Source organism: Buteo buteo, chromosome 2 (assembly GCF_964188355.1).
Source record: "Buteo buteo chromosome 2, bButBut1.hap1.1, whole genome shotgun sequence".
In the NCBI taxonomy this organism is placed as follows: Eukaryota; Metazoa; Chordata; class Aves; order Accipitriformes; family Accipitridae; genus Buteo; species Buteo buteo.
In genome coordinates, this window is record NC_134172.1 from 63,780,248 (window position 1) to 63,806,637 (window position 26,390).

At 50.8% G+C, this 26,390-nt stretch overlaps 1 protein-coding gene across 1 annotated transcript; it reads left to right on the forward strand.

Annotated features, from left to right (window-relative positions):
- The first annotated feature begins 4,858 nt into the window (after window positions 1–4,858).
- On the forward strand, window positions 4,859–26,374 carry LOC142037650 (uncharacterized). Its single transcript, XM_075042126.1, has 20 exons — window positions 4,859–4,874; window positions 5,481–5,592; window positions 7,482–7,884; window positions 8,556–8,612; window positions 9,336–9,352; window positions 9,991–10,156; window positions 10,915–11,021; window positions 12,072–12,299; window positions 13,372–13,516; window positions 13,801–13,947; window positions 14,135–14,281; window positions 15,960–16,153; window positions 18,400–18,527; window positions 18,733–18,902; window positions 19,409–19,484; window positions 19,675–19,898; window positions 20,641–23,055; window positions 23,822–23,977; window positions 24,375–24,518; window positions 26,183–26,374. Exons 1-20 carry the CDS (start codon window positions 4,859–4,861, stop codon window positions 26,372–26,374), a joined length of 5,244 nt encoding a protein of 1,747 aa, XP_074898227.1.
- The last annotated feature ends 16 nt before the right edge of the window (window positions 26,375–26,390 follow it).

The window sequence follows — 26,390 nt, forward strand, 5'->3', positions numbered from 1 at the left end:
AAATTTAGTAAAGCATACCCAAATTTTACGGAGTAGCATCTGGAGGCTTTTCCTGATCGTAGTTACATTAAAATAGTTAATAGCTGAATGATTTCTGTGGTAGGTTGCATTCTGTGCTTGGGATGTCGTCTTACTCCTTTCCATTGAATGACAAGAAATGATTGAATTCTTTATTGGCGGCTCTTATCGTTTCCTTCCTTTTACCGTGGACAGAGTTTTCCAATTTCACGCATCGTATCTGCGTGCAAGTTGAGGACCGTGTTAACGGCAAGAAACCCTGCGTGTAGAGTTCTAGGCACTGCAGTTTCTTTGTAGTATCCAGACTACATGTGTGCATTCCCTCTGGATGCTGTCTCTGCGACAGCTCAACAGGCAGCTAGTGATTCCATTTAAAAAGCTGCTACTGGTTGCTGTGTCTTGAAAGAGTCCGGGTATCGTACAGGTGTTCTCGTTGAAGTGGTGGGAATCATGGCTTTGACAAAGCGTCGCGATTATTTAGCTGTATTCTTCCCGACGCTGTCTTTGAGTGTAATGACGAGATTAAAAGCCGTACCGCTTTTTGAACAATGAATTCTTAAGTGCGCTTTCAGCTGCTTTGAATGTTGGGAGCTTGAGAAGGAAAGTCTCGCACGGTTGTTTACTAATGGGGATATTTTCCTAAAAGCTCTTATTTGCTTGAGCGTCACTGCCGTAGAGTATGTGATTAAAGAAATAAGGGTCATGACTGATTTTGATGCCCATTTCATGGTTTCCAGTTAAAATCTCTTTTTTTTCTGTGGCTCGTACGAAATACAGACATGTTTAATACTCGCTTCCGTCCGCCTGTTAGACCCCCCGGTCTCCACAGACAGGGCCCTGATATCGTTTTATCCCCTCAGCAGTGTCTGACTATGTACCTTGTCCCCTTCCCCAGCGTTAGTGATCCAAGGAGCCACCTTTTCAAGGCTTATAGAGGGTAGTGCAGCCGTGCCTGGATAGTGAGCCTTAGAGGGCTTTTGTTAGGCAAGAGACTTGGTCCTGTCCTTCAGGGTTTGTGCGTTGAAACGGCCTGCTTTTAAGGGGGCCTCTTATAATAAGAGCCAATGTTTTTGTCCCTCTTCAGCCTTCTGCACGTAAGACCATGAATTTCCATGAGTTCGTGCCCCAGCCGTACTGCGGCTGCGCGTTCAGCACGCACATGGCACAGACATTGTCAGAATCGTTAAGTCACGAAGCAGGTCGAAATTCCTTGGAGACTTCTAGTGAGCAGGGGTTAACGTGTGTGCCTTGTCAGCATTGTCGTCCTGGAGGACTGGGTGCCAGTTTTCCATTCGGGAGACTCTCGCTCTGATCTCGTTTCACGACAAGGTATAACCGTGTTCCCTACCCGTCTTGGGACAGGATTCTGCGTTGTGCACTGTTGACTGCCGTTGACTGCTATTTAAAATTTTGTTTGTGTAACAGGTCCTGTTATGCGCGACATTGTCTGAAGTAGACAATGTTTTAACAAAGCCTTTAGGCAAGTAACGTCTGATCAGCGCTCCAGCGAGGCTTACAGGTAGCCGGTTCTTGCTCTGGAGGGTGCGTTTGAGATGACAAATGCCACTCTGCTTCTTGGTCTTACTTCGCACCTCAACAGGCTCTGCGCGTACCGTTTCAGGTGGGCTTTGGGTGCAGGACGCGCAGCTTCCGACACAGAATCGTTGCGTTCGTGTGTGGAACAGTTGTTGCGCGCAGAACGGAACAAGAGTCCGAGATAGCGTTTCTAGTCACGCCTCGTCGCTTTGCATCCTCTTTTGTCTTAGAGCTGGGGAAAGAAGAAGAAAAAGTGTTTGATCCCAGTTCTTTGGCTGCGGATCGCTGCGAGAGCTGTTACGGGGCAGAGTCGGAGGACGTGCGGGAACCTTTACACCTTTTTGTATCTTCTTAGCGCTTGAATGAATACAGTTGTGTTGCACGCGTGTTTTTTTCCAAAGCGTCTGTGAAGGTCTGTGCAATGAAATCCTCCTGGGCCCGTGTTCAGAGAATGATGAGGACCGTTGTGGTTTTGGTCTGCCTTTGGAAGCTGCGCTCACGATTGTTCAGACCGTGCAGAGTTAGGTTGTCTATAGTTTGTGCACGTGCCTGTTTAAGGGCAGCGCAAATTGCGCTACCTTTGCAGCAGCACCAAGGCTGTATCTCATCAAACGGAATCTTTTCTGGGGTTATTTGGTGTCCAGAGGGGAGCTGTGTAAATTATTTCACCGTTCCGTGAGCCGTCTTGGAATGAAACCTGGTTATGGCTTTGCCTTCTCACTTCTGCTGCAGGCTTTGCATCCTTACGGGAGCAAAGACCAGGCATTTATCGCTCACACAAACAACGGGTGTCATTTGGTGTTTCTCGTTCCTCCTACCTGCAAAGAATTCTTCTGTAAGAAGGGATCCGTGGTAGCCCATAGGTTCTGGACTATCCCTCGCTATTATTGTCTCTGTAGTGACTTGGTCTGTCCCATCTGTCAAGTTGCGTCCTTCCGCAGAGGTGTTTCCATCTTGAGAGATTCATGATTCCAGGCTTCGGCTTTTTCTTTGGTCCAGAAAAAACCCAGAGAAGCAAAGAAAGAAAACTCAGTCTCCATCAGTGGAGGACACCGTTTCAGTGTGGAGGAGATCCAAATCCTGTGGCGGATGGCCTGTACAGTATTCCTTCCACAAAGGGTGTTTTGTGTGAGCTCGTTCTTAACTTCTGTCCCAAAGTAGTCACTGGGCTGTAATCCGTCAGAGCTCAAGTCATACCAGTTGCTGGCAATGCCTAACGTTTGTCAAGCAGCCACCTGGAGGCTCTCCGTACCTTCCATAGCTTCTCCATACCACGAAACATGCTGTTGTAGAAGCCCCGCCAGGGCTGTAGCGTGTGGCAAAGTGGATCGAAACTGCTGCGTGAAGGATTCAGAGGCCCATCTGTGAGGAGGTGTAAGTATGTGACAGTTGTTGGTTAGTCATGCAGAGTGGTGAATATGCATGAACGGTCTTCCGAAACAAACAAAAAAGGAGGTTACTTAACCTCCTTTGAGGTATGTTGTCCAAATGTACGTTTCTCCTGCCCTCTCCCACCCCCCTATCCTTCCAGGTATTCGCCTTTGTTGGGATCTTGCAGCAGAAGGAACAAAACAGCCTCGTGGTACGCTGCCTTCTCTGTGCATCAGGTGTGAGAAAAGAAGCGCAGGACCGATTAAGAACAAAAACTTGTTACCCAGCTTTGAATGTCAACATGTTGTGAATGTAAACCTCGAGTGCACTTCTGGATAGCTTTGGTTGCTCCTAAAATGACCTTTCTGTTCCCTTAAGAAGTGGGAAAGAGTCTAACTCTAACCAGCATTGTTACCTGGCATGCTGCTTTAGAGCTCGCTTAACATATATGGGCATGCCACTGTGTTTTTCCTTTTAGTGGTTAGTTCCTGCCTTTTTGTTTCTCTGTTGCGCTTTAAATGATTGCTTGTCCATATCTTAGCCCTTTGGCTAGCTAGGGAGTCATTTTATATGGCCTAGAAAGCACACTGGCAAAGCTGTTGCTCTTCCCCTTTTTGGTACGAGTTTTAAGTGCTGCTCTGTCCGAATCTGTGTGTCTTTTCATTGTAAGGATCGGAGTATTTCTCTCTTCTCTCCTGCTCTGCTCGTTTTTGCAGTGCACGCTGTTGAGAGTCAGTGTTGCCGTCTCCTTCCCCCCCGGCCCGCCCCCAAGCCGTTTTAACTAGAGGGCTAACTAATTTCTGTTACTTGCTGTGCCCATCAACCTCCTTTGGGAGGAGCTGTTGATCTAGGCTGGGAGCTGAGAAGAGTTCCTGAAAGCTGAAAGGAGAGCCGTGCCAGGTGACTCTTCTGCGGTAAAGGAGGTCACCAGGTGGAAAAGGTTGAGAATCTTTGTCTTAAACGATTTTAACGTATCAGTGTTGGAGGTAATGCGTTGGGGGATTATTAGTTGCTCTGTGCAGAAAATGTAGTTGCGGAGGACGTGGTGACGTGTTGGAGCGACTTCTGCCTGTTGAAGTCGTCGGATGGGGTGATGATCTCACTTAATCTCATCAGCCTTACAGAAGTCCAGATAGACGACGTTTGTAGCTCTTCCCTCGTCCACTCGTCCCATGCTAGAAGGCCGCTGGGTTGGCCAGGCAGGACTTGCCCTTGGTGAAGCCCTGCTGGCTGCCTCGAATCACCTCCCTGTCCAACACGTGCCTTAGCATGGCTTCTAGGAGGATCTGTTCCATGACCTTCCCAGGCACAGAGGTGAGGCTGTCCAGTCGGTAGTTCTCAGGGTCCTCCTTTCTACCTTTTTAAAAAATGGGTGTCATGCTTCCCTTCTTCCAGTCAGCAGGGACTTCAGCCGACTGCCGTGACTTTCCAAATATCATGGAGAGCGGCTTGGCAACTCCATCGGCCAGTTCCCTCAGGACTCTGGGATGCATCTCGTCAGGTCCCATGGACGCATGTATGTTCAGGTTCCTCAGGTGGTCACGAACCTGATCTTTGCTGGAGGAGGGCCTTTGCTGCCCTAGTCTCCGTCTTGCGGTCCACCCACTGGAGAGGTGTGGGAAGAGAGGCTGCCGGTGAAGACTGAGGCAAAAAAGTTGTTGAGTACCTCAGCCTTCTCCTTGTCCCTTGTAACCAGTTTGCCAGTCTTGCTCATCGGGGGGGTGCGCTTTCTTTGACCTTCCTTTTCGGGCTGACATACCTGTAGAAGGCCTTCTTGTTATTCTTTGCGTCCCTTGCCAGGTTCAGTTCCAGCCACGCCTTGGCCTTCCTGGTCAGATAGCTTATTAGGGATACTAATGGCATTTTAGGGATACTAATGGCATTTTAGGGATACTAATGGCATTTTAGGGATACTAATGTCATTTTAGGGATAATGTCAATAGGGGAAGGTAATGTCATTTTACAGAAACGCAGTTGATTTGCTGTAAGAGTAGGACTGGTATGGGCAATGGTTAGAAGAATGGCAGGGTGCAGGAGCATGCTGCAGGGTGATCTTCGTTTATATAAAGATGGGCAATCTGTGTCCTTCTGCAGCCCTGGCACTCTCCTGCCTTTATGTATTACTTCCGTTTTTCTCGCTCTTGCATATAGATGTGGCTTTCTCCTACCGGTGCTGTCTCCTGAAGCATGCTTGGGTGGACTACATTTTGGTGGAAGATGAGGTGGACTTGGGGTTGAGGTCGAGAGGAACAGCTTGTGCCGTTACTTGCCAGCAGAGACCAAAACAGCCCGGCCCGGGGACTGATGCATCACTCATTCTTGGGGCTAGCTGGGGCTTTAACTGATAGCCTGCAGGAAAAAGAGACTCGATCCTGATGGTGCTTTTTTTAGGACCCTTTGTAAGCACTGTCAGGCCCCCCACAAGTGAGTGGGCAGGGCTACACTGATACGGTTCACTGAACTCCTGGTTTAGTAGCCTTTCCTGTTCCTCGCTAATGAAAGGACGTTTGCTGTGTTTGTTTCCTGCTAGGTGGTAAGGACTAACCCGTTTTCAGTTAGACGACATGAGAAGATAGCCACCGAGCTACTGGGAGACCAGGGTCTGCCTGGTGTATTTGCGCTATATGAACTTTTGCCCATGGTGGTGAAGCTGACAGAGGAACACAGGTAAGAGACATTTCAATCTATATCATCACCCTCCATTGATTTTTGCTGTTTTGCATAGCTTAAGACTCCAACCTCGCTTAGACGCGACAGTGCAAATGCCTGAAAGCCATCCAAGCCCCTTTCCAGTCGGTGGAGGGGAAGAGGCACTCCCAGATGCCCTCCTTCTCCATGTGAACATCTGAAAGGGACTGGGGTTTTTCTGGTACTACCTGAAGCGTTTTAATCCAACTAGCCATTTGAGGACGATTCTTTGAGCAGAGCACCTTCGTTTTCCTGCCGAACTGCTGGAGTAGGTCCACAGTGCAGGCAGACACAACCGTCACAGGGGGAAGGGGGTTCAATCCGTTATCTGTAGCAACAGAACTTCAGGCGCTGAGGCTTCCTGGTGAAAACACCCTTAAGGTATAACTTGGTGGCTTCAGCGGTATGCTCGGCTCACTTGCCAGAGCTGAGCACCGTGTACTTTACTCGTATAAATCTTACAGGCATTTTGCCCTGAACACCTGCAAAGATTCACCTCCTCAGGGAGACCAGGGCGTACCAGACCCTTAAAAGCACGTGGAAGAGGAGCCTGGCGACTGCTGCTACTGCCGGTACCGCTGTCAAGGGATGCGATAGGGTTCAGGAGCTGGGATGTACGTTCTTACACTGATAAAACAAGCGTCCAGGCTGTGCTTAGGTCTCCGACTCGGTCCGATACTGGGATCGTGATTAGCCCAGCATAGCAATAGGAGACTAACGGTTGCCCGAAGGCCGTAAGCTCTGGCGCTGCCTCAGATCCCTGGAGGCGAGGCAAGAGGAGTAACGGTACCTCCACTCGCCGAAGCAGCGGGTTCGCTAGATGTTTGACTACACCAAGGGGTGGAGTGTGACTGTTCACTCAACTCCTGCTGAGATTTTGGCTAGCCCAGCTCACGCTAAGGCCTGATGTATGCTGGGAGCAGTGCCTTTGGGTTGAAGGGGGAGCACCAGGTAGGCAGCACAGGTGGCCAGAAAGAGCTAAAGGGCCATGATGCAGCCATTAGCACCTGCAGCTGGCTGTCTCCTGCAGCCACCATCTTTGCCTGGCAGTATTGTCAGAATCTGCTGCCTTTTGGAAATGGTATAGACCAGACTTCCAAGCTGGAAGGTATAAACCAGCAGCTTAGCCAAAAAGCCTTTGAAGGAGATTGCACAGCAGCTGGACTGCTGGGGCTTTTGTGCTTCACAGCGTGATACAGGGGACGCCCGCGCGGTGACGGAGGAGGAAGGATGAGCACTCTCACTAGGGAAAAACAAAGTCTTTTTCTGGTGGGTTTTTTATTTTTGTTCTCCCCCCCCCGCCCCCCCCACCATAAGCCCACGACTTTAAGTGTTGCGGGTTGTAAGTTACGAAACCTCGTGGCTTGAGTAGTGCCTCAGTGAATTCACGTAAGAGAGGAGCCCGGGCAAAGGGGCCCGAGCCCTGGTTGTCGTGTGCGTTTGTTGTATTTCTTCACGGGCTCGTGAAATAAAGCTTAATTCAGAGAGTTGGTTGTCCTGTAACTTTGCACTTTTCTCTGCCATGCCGGTGTTTCTCCCCCTGCTTGCAGTCTGTCCCGTTCCTGCCGCACAACAGGGAGCGAAAGCTTCAGTCATTCCACCTCTGTATGCTTGGGTCTCGTACTAGACGGGAACTCCGGCTCCAGGGGCTGAAGTTGGAGCTTTTCGTAGCGAGTTCCAGCTCTTCAGCTGGCTTCCCTGGGCGATGGACCTTTTCCACGGTCCCTGCGGTCCCACCCTTCTTGCCCCAGTGGCCCCAGACCCCGCCACCCGACCCTCGGGGCTTTCCTCGCGCTCCTTCTCTCCCAGCCTGCACCGGGGGCGCTTTTTGCCCCCAGCGTTCCGCGGGGCCCTTAACGGTCTCTGAGCGGAACGCGCTGGAGCGAGCGGCTGCCGGGGCGGCCTCTCCCCCGCGGCAGCACCGCAGCCCAAGGCCGCACCCTCAGCGAGGAGCGAGAAGCGAGGAGCGAGAAGCGAGAAGCGAAGCGCTGCCACAGAGCGGCCCCGAGCGAGCCCGGCTCTCCCGCCCGGCGCCCGGTCGCGCCCGGCCGGCAGGGTGAGCCGCTGCGCCCGCCGCGGCAGGCGCCTGAGCGCGGTCCGCCGGGGCAGGCCGCGGAGCAGCCCCCGCCGCGGGGCCCGTCAGGCGGCGGAGCCCGGCTGGAGAGCGGGGGCATGGCGGCGCGGAGCCAGGCCTCCCTGCGGCGCCGGCTGCAGAGCTCGGAGGAGGCGCAGCACCGGCAAGCGGTGCTGGTGCGGAAGCTGCAGGCGAAGGTGAGGAGCGGGGGCGCCGGCCCGGCGGGGAGCTGCCCGGGGCCGGGCCGCGGTGGCGGGGCCGGGGTGCCCGGGCCGCCCGCGCAGCGCTGAGAGGGGCCTCGGCGGCGGCGATGTCGGGGGGCGAAGGCGCGGCCCCAGCGGGGCCCTCCCCGGGGCGTTCCCCGGCGCTGCCGCGGGCGGGACGGCGCCGAGCCCGCAGCTCGGGGGAGGCCCCGGGAGCCGCCCTCCTCCGCCCGGCCCGGCCCGGCCCGGCCCGGCCCGGCCCGCTGGGCGCCCGGCCCTGCCGCTGTCACCCTGGCGAGCCTCTCGTGAGGGCTTGTCCGTACGGAAAGAAAGATGCCCGGCTCGCAGGCGCCTTTGTTAGCAGGGGGCTGTCCCAGAGGCAGGAGCCGAGCCGGCGGGGGGGGTTTGGGGCGGCCCCGGGCCGAGGCAGGCAGCTCTTAGGATGAGCAGGTAGCAGTACGTGTAAAAGAAGCCCCGTCTCCGTTTCTTCCGTACGAGATAAAGTGAAGCTTCCCTGTATCGTAACGACTTGTAGTTGGCGGCATCGGCAGCGCTGTGAAACGCACTGTGCTTGGGCTGGAAAGACTTGGAGAAGAGCTAACGCGGGAGGAGCCGAGCCTGTGACAAGCTGCATTCGCTCATCTTCATTCTATGTCTCCGTCCAGGTCCTGCAGTACCGGACTCGGTGTCGAGAGTTGGAGCAGCAGCTGGCAGCAGGAGGGGTGAGTGTGCAGGTTGCCAACTAAAGACCGTGTCGGTAGGTAGCGTTTGTTACCGCGGGCCGAGGCAAGCTCCCCAAAGCAATGGCGGAGGGAAGCAAGATTTTGCTGCCTGAGGGTTTAAAGAAGCGCTGTAAGTTTGCCTGCGAGTGCTTTGTCCAGTTGCCGTTCTTGGAGGAGCCAGCGGTCCCAGAAATGCGGGTGCAGGAAACCCTGTGAAGGGGGATTTTAGTTTTGAGAAAGAGTGCTTTATTGCTGGCGTAACGTTTTGTCCTAGGGCTCAGGAGAGGGCTACACTGCCTGTTAGGTTCTGTGGCCGCCTCTGAAAAAGAACGGGTTGAAACGTGGCATTTTGCAAGGCAAGAATGCTGGCGTTCAGCATACGGCTGTGTGCTTTTCTTTCTGCTTCACGGCTAAAGTAAACCTAGGAAGAACAAAGGGTGGGAGAGTAGGAGAGCATTCCCAGGCTTCAAGTCAAAGTGAGCACTCACGGTTGTGAGCTAAGGAGACCTAGCTGCGAGAGTGCCACAGTGGGGGACTGAGGAGAGCTCAGTGGCATTGAGCGCCACCCTTCCCCTCCCTTGCTCTCCATAGTCACGACACTGTTAGGCCTGGAAGAAGCCACGAGCTCCTGAGCCACCCAAGCGAATGGAGCGGAAAGCGGTGGATGCTAACAGCAGTGAAGGCAAGACAAGAATTTGACTAAACTTTTCCTTTCTTCTGAAGGGACCCCTTCCAGGCAGGTGGGAAGCCACGGAAGAGCAGAGCCTGGAGAAAGCACTGCTTCGGGTGGAAGAGGAGCAGCAAAGGTACAAGGAAGAAGCGTTCCCTCATACCTGGTATCTTGGATGCTCGTGGAAGTGAGGGAAAACCTGTCAGTGCTCCCTGGTCTCCCCAAGGGGAGCAGTTGGGCAAGCTGCTTTGAAAGGAGAAAGGTCCGCAGTCTGTTTTCTGTGGTGCAGTAATAGTGTTGTGTGCTGAATGGCTCTGTTTGGAGCGGGGGGTTATTCCGGGTGACTTCCAAAGGTCCCTTTCCAGCCTAAATTATCCTGTGGTTCAGTAGGTGAGCGGGTCAGGAGAGTGCTAGAGAAAGGCGATGCCTCCAGTGATCAGACAGCACGAAGGGGAGGCGAGACGTGAACTGTGGGCATCATCAAAGTAGAAGGGGAAAGGGAAATTGTAGGGGGAAGTAGAAGGCTTAAAGCAAGGAGAAGCGAATGAGTATGCCATCACAGCGAGATCTTAGTTAATCCTAGAAAGCACTTTTACTGCCTCTCAGTTTGACAACAAAGTCAGTGTTGAGGGAGTTGGGAAATCACGGAGACGCTGCTTGTGGATAGCAGTTGTTCAGTGACCTCATTGCTGTTTCTCCCTTTCCAAGGTGTGAGAATCTGGCAGAAGTGAACACTCTCCTGCAGGAGCGCCTCGATGAAGCGAATGAGGTTAATTCCGCCCTTAAAGAAGATGTTAGAAAACTGACGGTGGATTGGATGAGGGCCCGGGAGGAGCTGGAATTGAAGGAGAGCGAGTGGCGCGGTGAACGTGAGGTAAGGATGGGCGACGGGAATGTCAGACGCGATGCCGGGGTGGAATGAGAATGGGTTTTATTTCTGGCCTGGAGAACTTGCTGTGTGAAAGTCGTGGCACCGTTGAGGATGTATTGGTGTTGATGAGCAGAAGCCAGGGGTGTGAGATGGAGGAGTGTCAGCAGATTGTGGTGATGGAAGATGCCCGCGTGCTGTGACCGTACTGCTCGTTCTCAAAGGCAAATGCTTGCTGTTGCTGGGCACTGTAGGGCAGTGACCCGTGAACGCTCGTCTGTTTTTTAATAGTTCCTAAATCTCTGCCTGCAGCAGTGGAGACCCAAGAGAGGTCTGTGTGTTTTCGGATTCAGGGTAGCCAACAGAAGAACAGGACAGGCCTCCCTTACCAATAGGCTGCTGTAAGCAAATCTGACACTGGTCTCGGAGGGGCTTGTTTTTGTCTTCCTCCACCGAGCCTGTTAGACACCTCTGCAAGGCGAGATGATGAATCGCGATCCGTTTGCTTTGTTGATACCTGCGCCTGCAGGGGAGGTGTGGATGTTCCCTTCTTTGCAGTCAGGTGGCAGGTCTACTGAGGATGCCTCTGTGGTGGCTCTTCAGTCCTTGATGTGTCGTCATTCCCTGCCCCCCTCCGCCCCCCCCCGTTGGAATAGTTCTTAAAGGAGACCCGGTGATGACGGTTGTACCCTCTCCTCTCTGAAAGGCTTGTACAGTGGCAGCGAAGGCTGAATTGGCATTTCTTTTTGTCTTTGCCTGTTTAGCTTTATGACAGCTACCTAAGGGGTGAACGCAGCCGTCTACTCAGCCTGTGGCGTCAGGTGGTAACCTTCCGCTGTCATTTCCTGGAAATGAAGACTGCCACTGACCGGTGAGTCGAAGTGAAGGCTAGATCTCGTTGCAGAAGAAACACAGCTTCCCTTCACAGCTGCTTTTTGAGCCTTGATGTTACGCTAGCTGCGGCTAAAGATACAATTTCTCCTTTGGTAGTCTGAAGCGATGGCCTTAAGCATGCCTTAGGCTATATTCAGAATCATTTTGTTTGATGCTGGTTTTCAGATACAGCTGAGGGGCTCAGGTTATAAGCAATGCAGAGGCCCTGAACAGGTGAACTTGGCTGTGGTGATGTTTGGGCATGTTAACACAGACACAGGCATATGTGGACGAGTTGGGAGAGACTCACCAAAGCTATGCATGCAGCATGTGGAGCGGTCCCCTTTTAGAGAGTGGTCAAAATTTGCCTTAAATCTCACTGGCTTTCCTTTCCCACTGCTCGTGATGGAAAGATCATTCATGAATATGTATATATTTATTTTTTCCTTCTCATTTCCAGCTTACGTTTATCGTGGTCAGTTTGCATCCGCTTATTCCTGTACCAACACTGTTGAGAGAAAGAATAGCTTCCCTACCCTGCTATTACATTTCTCCAGTTGATTTTGCTTAGTTTGATCCCTCCCTGTTATGATTGTTTTCTTGTTCTTGGGCTCTCTGAGGTTGCTTTCTCACAGGTGCCTTCTGTGCAGAGAAGAAGAGCGTAGCCTAACAGTAAATTCTTCTGGTGTCAGCATGCAGTTTCAAACTCTGGGTTACCGTCAGCCATTTACCTGATTTGGTGATAAGCTTTCCTTAATGCGTAGAGTATGCCTAACCCGCTAGTTAATTCTCGAAGCCTTCTGGCTGTTCCATACATTTCCTCTTCTCTCTGGGGAGAAAATAGATTCATTCCTCAACCGTCAAATAGACCCATTGCCCAAGGGTCAAGATGTGTCCTGATCCCAAAGTGTCAGATGAATGATTCGTCCCCAGCGAAGATGTCGTCTTTCCTGCCGGCTTTTACTGTTGCGCAATTACGTGCTTCGGAAGCGAGTCGGCTGAGAAAGGTGGTGGTGTGAACATTACCTCTTTCTTGATTCTTTTTCAGAGATTTGTCAGAGCTGAAGGCAGAGCAATTGAGGCTTTCTGGATCTCTACTTGTAAACTGCTCCCGCCTAAACTGTGGCGTACGGCCCTGGGAACCCGTTACGCTGGGTAGACCTGTCCTCAAGGATCAGGCACAGCAGCAAGCGGAAGAGGAAATAAGCCAGAAGACTTGGGAAGCGATGCACTTACAAGTCGAAGGGGACCCGGAGAAGAAGGAGCTTCAGGACAGGTGAATGTGTTTTCAACTTTGCTGTTAGCAGCGTTATCTTCTGTGGGTGCTTGTTGGATTCATAGGATGGGCTGTGTTCACGTTTAAAACGCACCTATTCTGCACAGCCTTGTTCCTGTCCCTAGTCAAACGATTGCCTTCAACAGAACAGATAGAAAAAACCATCTGACAGACAGAAGCTCTTGTGAGTAAGGCAGGACTGGAAAAGAGATGGCGTATTACAATGTTTTTGCTGTTAACTGATTCTTGGTGAGAAATGGAGACCAGCGTAAAGAGAGCCGTGTCTCTTGTACAGCCCTTTTGCTACCCAGGGCTGTGCTAAAGGAGTTGGGAGGAATTTGCCCAGGACCATCATATGCAATGTAGCCCCTCCGTACTGCCGTTTGCACGCTAGACTGAGCGCAGAAGGCCTTTGGGGCAAGGAGTGCCATTTTGCAACATCACACATACTAACCTGAATCATCCTGTGATCCTGTGACTATTAGTTTGGGAAATTCGTACACATCTCCCCAGATAGATTGCCAGCTCTTTGATCGGTTCACTGCTGAAGGCAAAAGTAATTGTGGGACTCTTAAGGTGGACTTTAAAAGTCTGTCTTACCCAAAGAAGAACTTTGGAAAGTCTCGTGTCCAACGTATGAAAGAGGAGAGGGAGAACTCCCAGGCGGGAAGCTGTTAGCTACCTGAAAGGCGGTTGTAGCGAGGTGGGTGTGGGTCTCTTTTCCCGAGTAACAAGTGATAGGACGAGAGGAAACGGCCTCAAGTTGTGCCAGGGGAGGCTTAGATTGGATCTTAGGAAAAATTTCTTCACCGAAAGGGTTGTCAAGCATTGGGACAGGCTGCCCAGGGAAGTGGTTGAGCCACCATCCCTGGAGGTATTTTGAAGACCTGTAGAGTGTGGTGCTTAGGGAACGCGGTTTAGTGGTGGACTTGGCAGCGTTAGGTTTACAGTTGGACTCGATGATCTCAAAGGTCTTTTCCAGCCTAAACGATTCTATGATTCTATCCTCGTGGTTTTGGAAATGAGAATGTTTTTTACGTTAAAAACTTGTTTGTCTTTCCCCTTCTCCTAGACTGAAGGACTTAGCTGCGCTTGAAGGAGAACACTCATTATTACAGAGCGAGTTGGTAGTCGCAAGAGAGATGCTGGAGGAATCGCACCTTCAGAGGGATCTGCTGAAGCAAGAGAAACACGAGCTTACCGTGGCACTGGAAAAGGTATGGTCACCTTATTCCGAGGCAGCACTTGTGGGAGAGGCAGTTGTGCTAGCAAGACCACCGCAGATGCTGTTTCTGGCAGTAGAAGACAGGGACAATGTTGTTGTCCTTCTTGGAAAATGGTGATCAGACCACAGAGGCTCTCCGGTGTAGTTAGTGCCCACGTGCTTGTTGGGAACGCTGAACTGGGAGTGTGCCAGAGACACAAGAGGGGATCTGGAGTTGCTGCTTGAGGTCGGGGATTTTCCTGTCTTTGTTGTCATGTTGTTCTTTTGTCTCTTCAGGCAGAGCAGTCAGTAGCAGAGTTGACAGGGGCTCAGAATAAGCTGACTGCTGAAATAGCCGATCTACACGTTGCAGCAGCGAACATGAGCAGCATCAATGAAGCTCTTGTGTTGGATAAGGTGCAGCTGAACAAACTTGTGTTGCAGGTGAGCAGAGTTGTCAAAGATCTTGCCAGGCATTTGTCTCCAGCTGCTGCTGCTTCTCAGACTTCTCGCCTTCGGACAGTATGACTGTCTGAATGTGGAAACGTTGCTCTTTTCTCTGTCCAAGCCAAAGCTCCTCCAGAGTAAATCTTACAGTTATTTTATTTCCTCTGTGCTTCTGTGATTGTAGCTGGAGCAAGAGCATGACGTTCTGTCAGGCAAAGTGGATGAGCTGGAGAGAGCAAAGATCTCTGGCCAGGAGAAGCTGAGCTTGTGTGAAAGAACAAATGAGGCGCTGAGCGCAGAGAAAGCCCACCTGGAGCAGCTGCTGAAGAAAGCAGAGGAGCAACAGGAGGGGCTGCAGGCAGAGCTGAGGATGCTGGCAGAGGAGAAGGCAGAAACCCAAGAGAAACTCAATGAGGTGAGGCCACAAACCTGGTGCTTTCTGGGTGGGCTTTTGGCTGCTTGGCTCAGTGAAGCTGTATCTGTTGGATTCTGCAGTGTTTTTTGTCAAGGAGACACTTGGTAGCACTGGGGGTCAGGCGGCATTGTTTACTTCCTTCTGGAAATGTGTTGATGGCTTGCAGAGCTGTTGTGCAATTCTCTGGGTCGTCCTCTGCTTCTACAGTAGATTCCTTTAATCCACCTGTCTGTGTTGGCCTCTTTTTTGGCTTTTGATAAGCTGCAGAGAGGTGATTTGCCTTGCCCACGAATCTGCGTGAGGCTACTACTCTCCACATGCGTCGAAAGAAGCAAACAGGGTAGCTCTTCACCCATTTCCTGAGGCCAAAACCCCCCGGGGCTGCATGTTTCTATTTATGCTTTTTGTTGTGAAGTCTGCAACTTTCCAAGCTCGGCTTGTTGGGGCCTAGAGGGCGGGACGAAGCGGCAAGTCAGTGTCTGCTGTCTTGTACTGCTAAGAACGGGAATGACATCCTGAAATGGTTGAAACTGTATTTTACGACCTACAGGCCGCTTTGAATTGCTAGATCCTCGTTAGGCTTTGAGGGAGAAGCTGAGAAAGAGGTGATCCCAGAAGACTGTTTACTCTGGACTAACTGGTTTTGGTAGAGTGGAAAAAGAGCTTGGGAGAATTGCATCGCTGGAGGAGACTAGGGAGTTTGCCATCATTTCAGTGTCGGCTTCCTAATGTACAGTCTTAGGTCTTATGGGGTAACTTTGAGAGGAGACTTGGTTGTTTCTGATGGTCTGTTCTCTGTTAGGCAGTCTTAGTTTTGGAGTACGTGGTCTGTTTGGCAAATACCCATCAGAGGTGTATTGGCATCACTGCAGAAGAAAGCTGAAAAATCACGGTTAGTCTTCAGGCTTGAATGCCAGCAAGGTCTATTGGACAACTTGTTTGTGTAAGACAAGTAAACAGTATTGTTGACATGAACTACTGTCCAAGTAGAGTCTACCATCTCTTTGGCCACACCAGCCGGACTTCCGTAAATCACTAAATGACACTGCTCACCACAAGGGCTGTTTCCCTGCCAAGGATCACCTCATTGCATCCAGCTGCTGTACACACTGAAGTAGGTGCGTGGTGGTGTTTTGTGACAAGGTGACGCTTTGATGTTGGTTTTTCTTCTTCTAGAAGGAGAAACCATGTGTATTTCCGCTTTGTTTGGCGAGCAAAGTTGCTCTTGCTCAATGGTTCCTGAAAATTTCCAGCACTGGCATAGATTCTGATAGAATTTTAGTTTGCAAGGTGGCAGTTGTGGAAGATGTGGTATTTTTGCGTGAAAAGATGTAGTCTGGGGTGTGTATGTTTGTCCTGAGGGGGCCGTCTGGTCCCAGGCAACCCAGTAGGGCCTTACACATCGCTTTCAGGTTAACAGCCCTAGTGCCTTTTGGCAGCCCAGGGTGTTAGGGCGGCATGAAGCAGATGCTCTTAAACTTTCAGGCCAGAGTGCCGGAGCTCTTTCTCCTCTAGCTGATTCAGAAGTGGCACTGGCTGGCTCTGCACAGAACTCCAGAGAAAGGACTCTAACTGTATTTTGTCCCGCTTTCAGGTTCACCGCCAGCAAGAGTCAGCTAGCAGTGGTCTGGAGCAGTTGCGGCAGGAGTCCTCTCGCCAAGGGCAGGCACTGGCCAACGTCTCCAAAGAGAAGGAATTGCTGGTGCACGAGAAGGCTGCCCTAGAGGTGCAACTGGCAGCCACGGAGCAGGACAGACGAGGCCTTGCAGAGCAGCTGGCAGAGGCCAGGTAAAGGCAGGGGGGAGACCCTAGGCAGGAGATTATTTAATGTCTGTAATTATAGAGGTGATAATCATTACACGAGGATTCATTGCATCCTGTATGCTTTTCAGCTGTTTTCACCTTCCATGGACAGAAAATGGAAGAATCTCGAGAAAAAAAAAACCAAAACAAACAAAACCCCAAACCAGTACAGCATGGTTGGAATGTTATTTTTCTGACAGCTAAAGCTAACAAAGCTCTCCTGAGCCTGGGGCTCATGTTTATGCCCCCTCGCACGTTCCTGTGTGAAGTCCAAAGCAAGCCAGCGTTAATTCCTCAGTATCTGGTACCTTGGCTCTGCATTGAGTAGTAATTAAACCATGCAGATGTTTACTGAAACCCAAAGCTTCTCTCTGGTTTTGGTTTCTCGTTCTGCGCGTTTGAACTTGGATCTTTCCTTATCAAGTAGTTTGACAGGGGATCTTCAGAATTCAAGGCTATTACGTAGGGACATTGCGAGTAGGACACTGCCATTTAGGGTGAAGCTAGAGGCTCGTGCTGAAAATCTTGAGGGCCTACTGTTTCTAGTCTAACTCTTGTTACCTGTGGTGCAGGACCTAGAGTTGGTTACACCAGCAGCAGGGAAGCCTCTTTTGAATGCTCGCCAGTCTGCGGGAATTGTTGCCCATCATTGCTGTGTGGGTCCGGTACTCCCTACCACGTGCTGTTTTGAGATAGACATCATGGAGGAGTTTATGCAGGGAAGGAACAAGATCTTGTCCTTCTGCTGGGTCAGGTTTCTAAGATCACGTGTGACAAGTTCTGCTTTTAAAAAGAAACAACCCCAAACTACCCAACGTATCGAGATGTTTGTCCTCCTCTCAGGTCTTTTTTAGAAGACTCCTGGCCTTGCAGAGCTGTACCAATGCGAGATTGTTTGTCATGCTTCTTGACTTTTACGCCTTACCACTCCAGAGTATGTTGTCAGCAAGGCTGATAAACACCATTTTGACTCAGTCTGTTTCTTGAGAGCTGCTGCTGCTGCTTCTGAGCTCCAGCTCCTCTTACTTGATCCAGCTGAATTATGTTCTGTCAATTATTGGGCTGCAGCAACTATTCTTGCCAGATGTTGTTCTCAAGAGCCTGTTGTTGTCGTCACAACAGTTTGGACTCTTATCTTCTCTGTTCTGTTTTAGAGACTGACTTTGGTTTATCCTTAAAATGGAGCATACTTACTTTGGACTGCCAGAGATTGGCGTAGTCAGAAATATGTGCTTGTTCTCCTTCTTGAAGATGCATCCTCCATCGTCCATCAAAGCAGTGAAATCCTACTGTTGCGGGTCTTATTGTTGTACCACTCGGGTGCCCCTTTACCCTGAAGGATGTTCTCCTGGTTGCACGCCTGTTCTAGTGAGGCAGTGCTGTGTATGGTAGGAACCTGGCCCACAGGACGCCGTGTTAGATCAGGGAGGCAACTTCAGCTCCTGGTTGCAGAGTCCTGTGTGTCGTACGCAGCAGTCGGTTGAAGTCTATGGATGTAACAGTTTGCCTCCGCAGTACTACAACTTCCATTTTAAAGAGCGGCAAGTCATTGGGGCTACTGCCTGCTTAGTTAGCAAGGCTTAGAGAAAAGTAGCAAGTTTTTCTGGTGAACTTCCAAGAGTTTAAACTGAAGGCTACCTGTCTCTCCTTTCAGGTAGTCCTTGTTTAGGTAAAATCTGGTTCAGATTTCTTACAAATGCTGCTTACAAGCATGAGATTTTACTCTGTCATCTGATGTATTGCTTTAGTCCCTTTGAAATATAGGGAGTCTGGAAGATCACCTCCCTGTACGTACACTACGAACAGCATCAAAAAGTCACGAGTCAGCCAGGGAGATACTCTTACTCTGTGCCCCTGCCGAGCAACCTGGAAGTGACGATGAGCAAAGGGCTGTGAGCAGAGGCTGGGCTTTTGCTTGCTGGCACAGACTCTGTGAGCACAGCTACCCGTGCGTCATAGATCAGACAATAGCAATTTCAGATTTGGCTATGGAGATCAAATTCGGCTGGGCTTTCTGTGTTACGCTAGGTCATAAGTAAAGCCTGGGCATTCCCTCGGAGGGGCCTGCATTACTTTTTTAAATGGCAGAAATATGCCTTCTGTATACCAGTTTCCATGCAACCCATTTTCCGTACTGCAGGGTAGGGATCTTGAAGCAGTTCCTACTGGACTAACTCCCTGTGGGCGTCAGGAGCAAGAAACTCATTTCTCTCCGTATTGGCGTCTTGTAGGTCCGGGAGGGAGACCCTGGAATGCAGCCTGCTTGAGGCTCAGCAGCGCTTATGTCAGCTGGAGATCGCCAGGAGTCAGCTTGAACTCCAACTTCAGACAGTCAGGCAGGCCAAGGAGGTGATACAAGGTGAGAGCCTCATGTGCTTTGTTTCTGGTGATCCCCCTGCCTAGGGAGGATGGTATAAAAACAGCTCTCTGTCTGCAGTGCTTCTAAGGAGTGAAGGAGCTGGGGACAGATCCCTCCTACACTGAAATTCAGATGGCTTAAGGTTAGTGAAGCCAGAACCGCTGTTTGTGTAGGCCCTGAATCTTGCCATTTGTCACGTTTGCAGGGGAAGTGAAGTGCCTTCAATGTGAGCTGGAAGCAGAGAGATCTCTCATGAAGCAGGAACGGGAAAACATGGCGCAGCAGCTCTTGCGGACAGAAGAGCAGTATAACGATACCCTCAAGCTTCGGGAAACGGATCACGAAGTGGAAATAAACAAGCTCCTGCAAGAGCTGGTAGGAAACAATATGCTTCTGAAGTCTTGAGGCAAGCTTTGTGGGCTAGCTTTAGAAGAATAATAGCCCGAGCGTGTGAAATGGCAGCAAGCGTCTGTCATAGGCCACACGTTGCCAGGCCAGGCAGCAGAGCCAACGGCTCGCACTTGAAAGCACGTGAAGACCCACGGGACTATGCCGGGACAGTAAATGCAAGCCACGGATTCCGTGTGGGCCTAAGACGAGTTGAGCAGAAGGTTGGGTGGTCCCCACCCAAGGCATGGCAGTACAGCGGTAGGATCTTACCAGACTCCTGTCTACCGTGAAGTAGACTCCTAACTTTCCTGCCAACTGCAGTCGTGGGAACTTTGTTCCTTTCTTTCTGTCCTTTCCCGGTTGACAGAGGTGTTATCTTTGGGCTCAAAGCATACAGAACAGATGGAACAGCCCCTTGTTCCTGGTACTTGAGCTCGTGGCCCGTCTTGTGACTAGGGCATCGGGGTGCTGGCCCCTTTCTCACCCTGCAGTCCATCTGCATCTTTTCCTTGATGAGAATGGAGTTGAGCTTTGAAAATAGCGGCTCTGAGACTAGAGAGAAATCCCGTAGGCGAGAGGTGCTAGGAAACAGGCAGCCGCCAGAGAGGGGAAGGTAACATCTCCTCTTCTTCCACCAGCTGACCGTCCTTTTAAGTTCCTTGATAGGACATGATTTATGGAGGGCACAAAGCCACTACTGTGCGCTGTGGAGGTGGGGGTTTGTGGGAGGGATGAAGCTTCCCATTTTTTTGAGAAGCTTGGCTGGGACTCCATCCTGAAGTCTTCTTCTCCCCTCATCAGGCAAGCGAGCGGGAAGGGCACCATTCAGAGCTACAGGAGATGCTGGAGCAGTGGGAAAAGGAGAAGGCAGAGGCAGAAAGGGAGCACGAGAAGAAGCTGTTTGATATGAAGCAGAAAGTTGCTGCCATGCAAGCTCAACAAGAGGAGGAACGGACGAGAGTGGAAAGTGCCAAGCAAGAGGTAGAGACTGTGAAAGGAGAATTAGTGTGTTTTTTTTTACTCTTCTGGGCTCCTTATTGGCAGTGCTTCTCTGGACACTGTCCGTCTGGGTAGAAGCGTCTCTTAGACACCCCTTTGTAAAGAGGCGCGATGCCTTGGCAGCCATGAGACCTTTGTGCCGTGAGGGACAGGGCCTGTAATGCGAGAGGCTACCAGAGTGTAGGTTTAAGAAAGGCAGGAAGCGCGTTGCAGCCTGAAGAGAACATGAACACCGTAACTGTGTCTGTGATCTGACCACTACTCCTTCAAGAGGGCACAGTGGGGTTCTAGAGGATGGTACCATGAAAACTCTACACGGTAGAGGTCCAAAAAAAACCCCAACCCCAACAACGGGAAATCCCATGTTGGGGTTGTTCTGTCTTCCCTTCTTCCCTCCCTATCAGAGAGAACATTGTCATGCCACTGCCTAAATCATGGTTAGTCTGCACTTTAAATCCTGGCTGCAGTTCTGGCAGCTCCTCCCCAAAAGAACACGCTAGAGCTAGAAGAGGTTCGGAGAAGGGCAAAAAGGAAGACGGGACTGGCCGAGTAAGCTGGGAAAGACGCAACCGAAAGGGTGGCACAGGAAAGGTCTTACAACATCCCGAGAGGCAGGGAGGGAGGGGGCAGCCCCTGACTGCCACTGAAGCAGGAGTTCAAATCTAGTACGAAAAGCAAACATACATGGGTGGAATTATTGAACCTCTTTGTCACTGCTTTGCAGCAGGAACGGGACAGGCTGCGAGCAGTTAAAGAAGAACTGGTATGGGAGATGAAACTTCTTCAGGAATCGGTCACAGCCTCCGAAACCCGAGCAAATGCAGCAACAGATAGGAATCGCTGCCTTGAACAAGAACTTCAGACTACATTGTCTACCTTAAAAATCAAAACCGAGGAAGTGGAAACGCAGCGGGAGAAAATCCAGATGCTCCAAAAAGAGGCAGCACAGAGAAAAGCTTTGCAGGAGAGTCTCACTCATATGACTGCCATCCTGTCAGAGAGGGAGGGAGAAATGAAGTTGTACCAGGAACAGATGAGAATGCTGGAGAACCAGAAAGAAATGCATGAAGCTACTCTCAGTGAGGTTATCAAGGACATAACAGAGAAAACACAGAAGGTTGAATCCCAGCAAGAACAGATACAGGAGCTGGAGAAGCAGCAAGAAATGCTGAGGACTGCTGTCAGCAAGATGAGCAAAGAGCTGGAGGAGAGAGACCGGGAGATCCAATTCCAGGAGGAGAAAATAATGATTCTAGAACGAGATGGTGCATCACAAGTGAGAAATCTGCAGGTGGATCTTGATCATATGAAAGGAAACTTGAAGGAGAAGAATTTGGAGCTTCTGTCTCTGACCCAGCAGATCCAAGCGCTGGAAATGGAGAGAGAACAGGTGAAATCTCTGCACGCGAGCCTTGGACACCTGAGGGCAGTTCTTAAGGACAGAGAGAGCGAGTGTGATTCTCAAAGGGATCAGTTAAGACTCTTGCAGCAGTACAAGGACCAGCAAGAGGGCTACCTGCAAGAGCTTCGTGGTACACTAGAAAAGATGACCCTTTCTTTATCTGAAAAGGATCAAGAGCTTGAGTCGCAACAAAAGCAAATCCGGGAAGCTGAAGAAGTCATGGAAATGCAGTTAAGGACTGTCCGTGACCAACTGGAGCAGACCTTAGGAACCTTAAAAGAAAAGGACAGACTCCTAGACATCCAAAAGCAACAGGCAAGGAGCTATGCGGAAAAAACAGAAGAACAGATGAATGTCTTGCACAGAGACTTAGAATACGCTACAGCAGTACTGAAAGAAAAGGATTTAATGATTGAATCTCAGAAGGAACTGATTGAGACCTTCCAAAAACAAGAGCAAGACTCTGGACAGCAGAAGGAAATTCTGCAGCAGCTTCAAGTGGCACTGAAGGAAAAAGAACAAGAAATGTTATCCCTTAGAAAGCAATGTGAGGCGTGGAAGGAAAAGGAGGAAAAGCGTGAAGCTGAGCAAACAAATCTCCAAGCAACAAAGCTGACTCTGAAAGAAAGAGAGGAAAAGATAGAGGTTCTGGAGGAAGCTCTCTCTAAGCTTCAACAGCAAAAGGAGGAGGCAGCGATGCAGACCAAAGCCATACAGCAAAAACTAGAATACGCTGCATCTTCTCTGGAAGCGAGAGATCAAGAGATAGTGTCTTTGCAAGAGCACGTCCAGGAGCTTCGAGAGCAGAAGGAGTTAGAAGGCAAGCAGGCCAAGAGTCTAGAGCAGGATCTAGACAAAATGAGCCAAATCTTGAAGGAGAACCATTTGGAATTCCTCAGGCAGACAGAGCAAATGAACATGTTCCGGCTTCGTGAAGAAAGCACGAAAGCAGCACTAACGTCATGCCAGCAGCAAGTGGATCTGCTTGAGCAAGCGGTGAGGAAGAGAGATGAAGACAATGAAACTCTCATGCAAAAAGTCCAGCGCCAAGAAGAAGAACTGAAGACCTTGCAGAATCTCCAGCTGCAGCTAACCAAGAAGAATGAAGAGGTTAGGCATGGCAGAGAGCCAGAGAAGCTCCTGGAAGAAGCCTTGCATGAGAAGGAGCAAGAGACCAAGGCTGAAGGTGAACTCAAAGAGTTAGAAGAGGAAGTAAGAGCTCTTCGGGAAGATCTCCAGCCTGTTCAGCCGACTCTGACAAAGAAGGATGAAGAGATCAAGAACCACAGAGACAGAGTCGGGTACTTAGAGAAGACTCTGAGAGAGAGAGAACAAGAGCTTAGGAGGCAGAGTGAGCTCTTGAAACAATTAACATCAGCTTTGCGATGGAAGGCTGGCGGGGAGACCCTGCAGAAACAAATCCAGAAACTCCAGAAATGGGAGGAAGAGGAAGCAGAGAAGAGGCGAGTTCTCCAGGAGAGAGACCGTTCCTTGCAAAGACAGAAGGAGCTAACGCAACAACTGGAGGATGAGCGGAAAGCCAAGGGGGAAGAGTTGGAGCGCACGATTGCTATTTTGAAGCAGACCGAGAGCAGAGAAGTCAAATGGAAAGAGAAGGCACAAGCACTGACTCTTGCCCTCACCAAGAGTGAAATGGCCAATGGGACTCTGAGGGAAGACATAGCCATCCTGCAGAGCATGGTTTCGGAGAGGGACACGGACCAGTTTCATCATCAGGTAGGCAGTGTGACTGATCGTCAGTCAACTAAAATGTCTAGAAAGGATTCTAATGATGATGCCCATAAAGATACGGGAATATATAGTCCCATAAATACATGACCTGCTTGGCCACAGAAACTGCGGTTGTAGCCAGCAGGCTTGCCTGTCTGCGTAGCTCAAGGCGTTCACCTGCTGAAATGTTTTCTGTCAGCCCCCGAACTACTGAAAGAACTACGGAGCTTGCTGTTAGAATTACCCCAAGCCCAAACGTTGGGGATGGGTAACTGGTTCTGTCCTGTGTAGGCAAGCTTAGCCGACGTGTCGTGGTTGGGGTTTGGCATGGAAAGGAAGGGGCACAGTTGACCAAACTAAGGGACTGACCTTAGCAGAATTTTGTAACGATGGTTGCACAGCAGCTACGCTGACGGTGCTTAGAGGATGCTTTCAGAGATGTCGATTTCGGAGGTACAGCTTTTCCAGTGTCTTAAAAATAACGGCATTCGTACCGTTGCCCGATCAGTCGAAGGGCTTTATTGCGCATTCAGGATGTACTTGTGCTGCGGTCCAAAAGGCCGGAAGGCAAATCTGTGTGGATTTCCCCACGGCGATGGGGAGGAGGGCCCCTAGGAAGAGAGTGAGTTGTTTTGGCCCGTCAAGCAGGAGGAGCAGAAGGGACTTGGCACTGTCCGTTCCCGAGCCCGGTCACTCTCCCCGACTTGTCGATTCTGTCCCTCCTAACCTTTATGGGGCACCAGCTCACATAAACTCCTCTCTGTATACCCAGCAGGCTATTGCAGAAGGGGAGCAGCTATCATGGCTCTCGGAGAAGAGGCTCCTGTCACAGCAGCTGGAATGTCTGCAGCGAGCAGTTGCAAGGCTGGAACTGGAGAAGGCGGAGCTGAAGCAACTCAATGCTGAGCTCAGGAGGACTCTCGAGCAGGTAAAACAGGCTTTCGCTGCCTCTGCAAAGCCTCACGGTCCTCTGGATCACACCCCATTTCCACAGACAGCACTTTGGAGTCCTCTGCTTGTTTCCTTCCCTCTCCCACTTCCCCCTGTGGACGCACGCTTTTGTATTTTCTCTCTCTTCTGGCCCCCCGTTGCCTTCACAAATGCGCATGTGCTCCGGTCCCACCCTTCTTGCCCCAGTGTCCCCATACACGCACGTTTGACGCTCTTGTGTCAGGAGCTGTTTCCTCTTGCTCTTTCTGTTCCATAGCCTACTTGGAGTGCTTTTTGCCCGCAGCGTTCTCTGGGGCAATTAACAGCCTCTGAGCAGAGCAGAAATCTCCTTGCCATGATGTCCAGAGCTCCTTCTGCTCCTTGTTTGGTGGCAGGTTTCTGTGACCCTTTCTCCTATCACCAACGTGCAGGTGGAACGTGAGCGGAGGAGACTGAAGAGATACCACAGTGGTCGGATGCTGCCAGATGCCTGCGGATTTTCGCTTGCTGACCAGCACAAGATGGCTGCTTCTAGACAAGTGAGAACAGAATCTTCCTTGGTGGGAGGAGGGTCTGGCCATACAGAGGAACAGTGGCAAATCCCAGTGGCAGCATCCCCCCAGTATAGACCCAAGAGAAGTGGAACGTAGACCATGGCCCTGGCCAAACTGGAGACCAAAAGGAAATCCTTGCATTTTCTTCACAGGAGGAGTCTCACGCTCGCTGCAGTTGTCGATTAGCTGAGTTGCAGAACCAGGTGAGGAGTAGGAAAGCTCTCGTCAAAAGCTGCCGTGGCTGTACTGAGGGGCACAGCTTTGCACGATGCTACAGCCCGAGTTTTGTTTGGCTGTCGGGAAGTGAGTACACCAGGCAGTGGAAATACCCAGTCAGTCAGACACATCTGTTGGCCATGGCCAAACAACATCATGCACCTAGGTCTAAGTCTCTGGCTTGCCTAGAGGTCAGGCGTGGTGGGAGAGGGATTGGAGGAAGTGCAGAGAACTGGCACTCGCCTCAATATAGAGAAGATTCTAAGGATGTTCCCCTTGAGTCTTACTCATCTTGTTGACAGCTTCCATTTTCCCTTGACTCCGTTAACGGTAGAGCTTGCACTCTATCAGAGCTCCAGGGATCTGAGGCAGCGCCAGAGCTTACAGCCTTCGGGCAACCGTTAGTCTCCTATTGCTATGCTGTGCTAATCACGATCCCAGTATCGGACCGAGTCGGAGGCCTAAGCACAGCGTGGACGCTTGTTTTATCAGTGTAAGAACGTACATCCCAGCTCCTGAACCCTATCGCATCCCTTGACAGCGGTACTGGCAGTAGCAGCAGTCACCAGGCTCCTCTTCCACGTGCTTTTAAGGGTCTGGTACGCCCTGGTCTCCCTGAGGAGGTGAATCTCTGCAGGTGTTCAGGGCAAACTGCCTGTAAGATGTGTGCGAGTCAAGTACACGGTGCTCAGCTCTGGCAAGTGAGCCGAGCATACCGCTGAAACCATCAAGTTATACCTTAAAAGGGTGTTTTCACCAGGAAGCCTCAGCGCCTGAAGTTCTGTTGCTACAGATAACGGGTTGAACCCCCTTCCCCCTGTGACGGTTGTGTCTGCCTGCACTGTGGACCTACCCGCTGTTGCCAGGAAATAATAAGAGTTTGAGGATTTTGAAGGCCTCAGCAGTCCTTTAAGGCTCCTTTGCCCCCTGGGCTGTGTTCATCAGATTATGCTCTGCTCATTCGTGAAATGCTCTGAAGTTAGGAAGAGTGAGAGTTTTCTCCCGTTTCATGTGCTAGCTGTCAGGTCCCTAAAGTAGATCGTAACCGAACGGTTCTTCACTACCTTGTGTAAGCAGCAGTCCTCCTGCTGAGGAGAAAGCATGTGGAACTAAGGTGGCAGTAGCCCAAATCTCTCCTTTGAAAAAAAAGGGTTGGGTTACGAAATCCTGTAGAAACCTCTCTCTTTAATATGCATGTCATGTCTCGGTGTTGTGCCTTGTGAATGGTATGCCAGAAAGAAACTCGGAATTGTCAGTAATCTGAGCTCAGTTCAGGGTGGCTCTGGCAACCTGTTAGTTCCCATTCCCCAAGGACAACGTGTTTGTCAGGGCTGGAGTTGGAGGGTGCGTCTTTCCTGACGGCCGCATCTGTGGAGCTGCGGATGGTCCTAAGAGCGTGGGCTTGTCTGAGCTCGGCCTTTTGCCTCTTTCAGGTGTCCCTTCTGCAGACGCAGCTGGCAGAAGAACGAAAATACAAGCAGGACTATATCGAGTGCTGTGCCAAGACCAGCCAGGAGCTGTCAGACCTTCACCAAGAGCTGTCTCGCTCCTTAGCAGCTGTGGTCAGGGAGCCCAAAGCTGCTGTTCTGGAAGCAGAGGCTCGGAAGCTGGGTCAGCCTCTCTGAACCTTCTTTTCCTGTA

What these genes read in the sequence shown, in the direction of transcription:
- LOC142037650 (XM_075042126.1), top strand. An exon ending in TGAGACTAGAGAGAAATCCC is followed by an intron (nt 19,485 to 19,674) that starts GTAGGCGAGAGG and finishes TTTTTTGAGAAG; the next exon opens with CTTGGCTGGGACTCCATCCT. An exon ending in AGATGGCTGCTTCTAGACAA is followed by an intron (nt 24,519 to 26,182) that starts GTGAGAACAGAA and finishes TGCCTCTTTCAG; the next exon opens with GTGTCCCTTCTGCAGACGCA.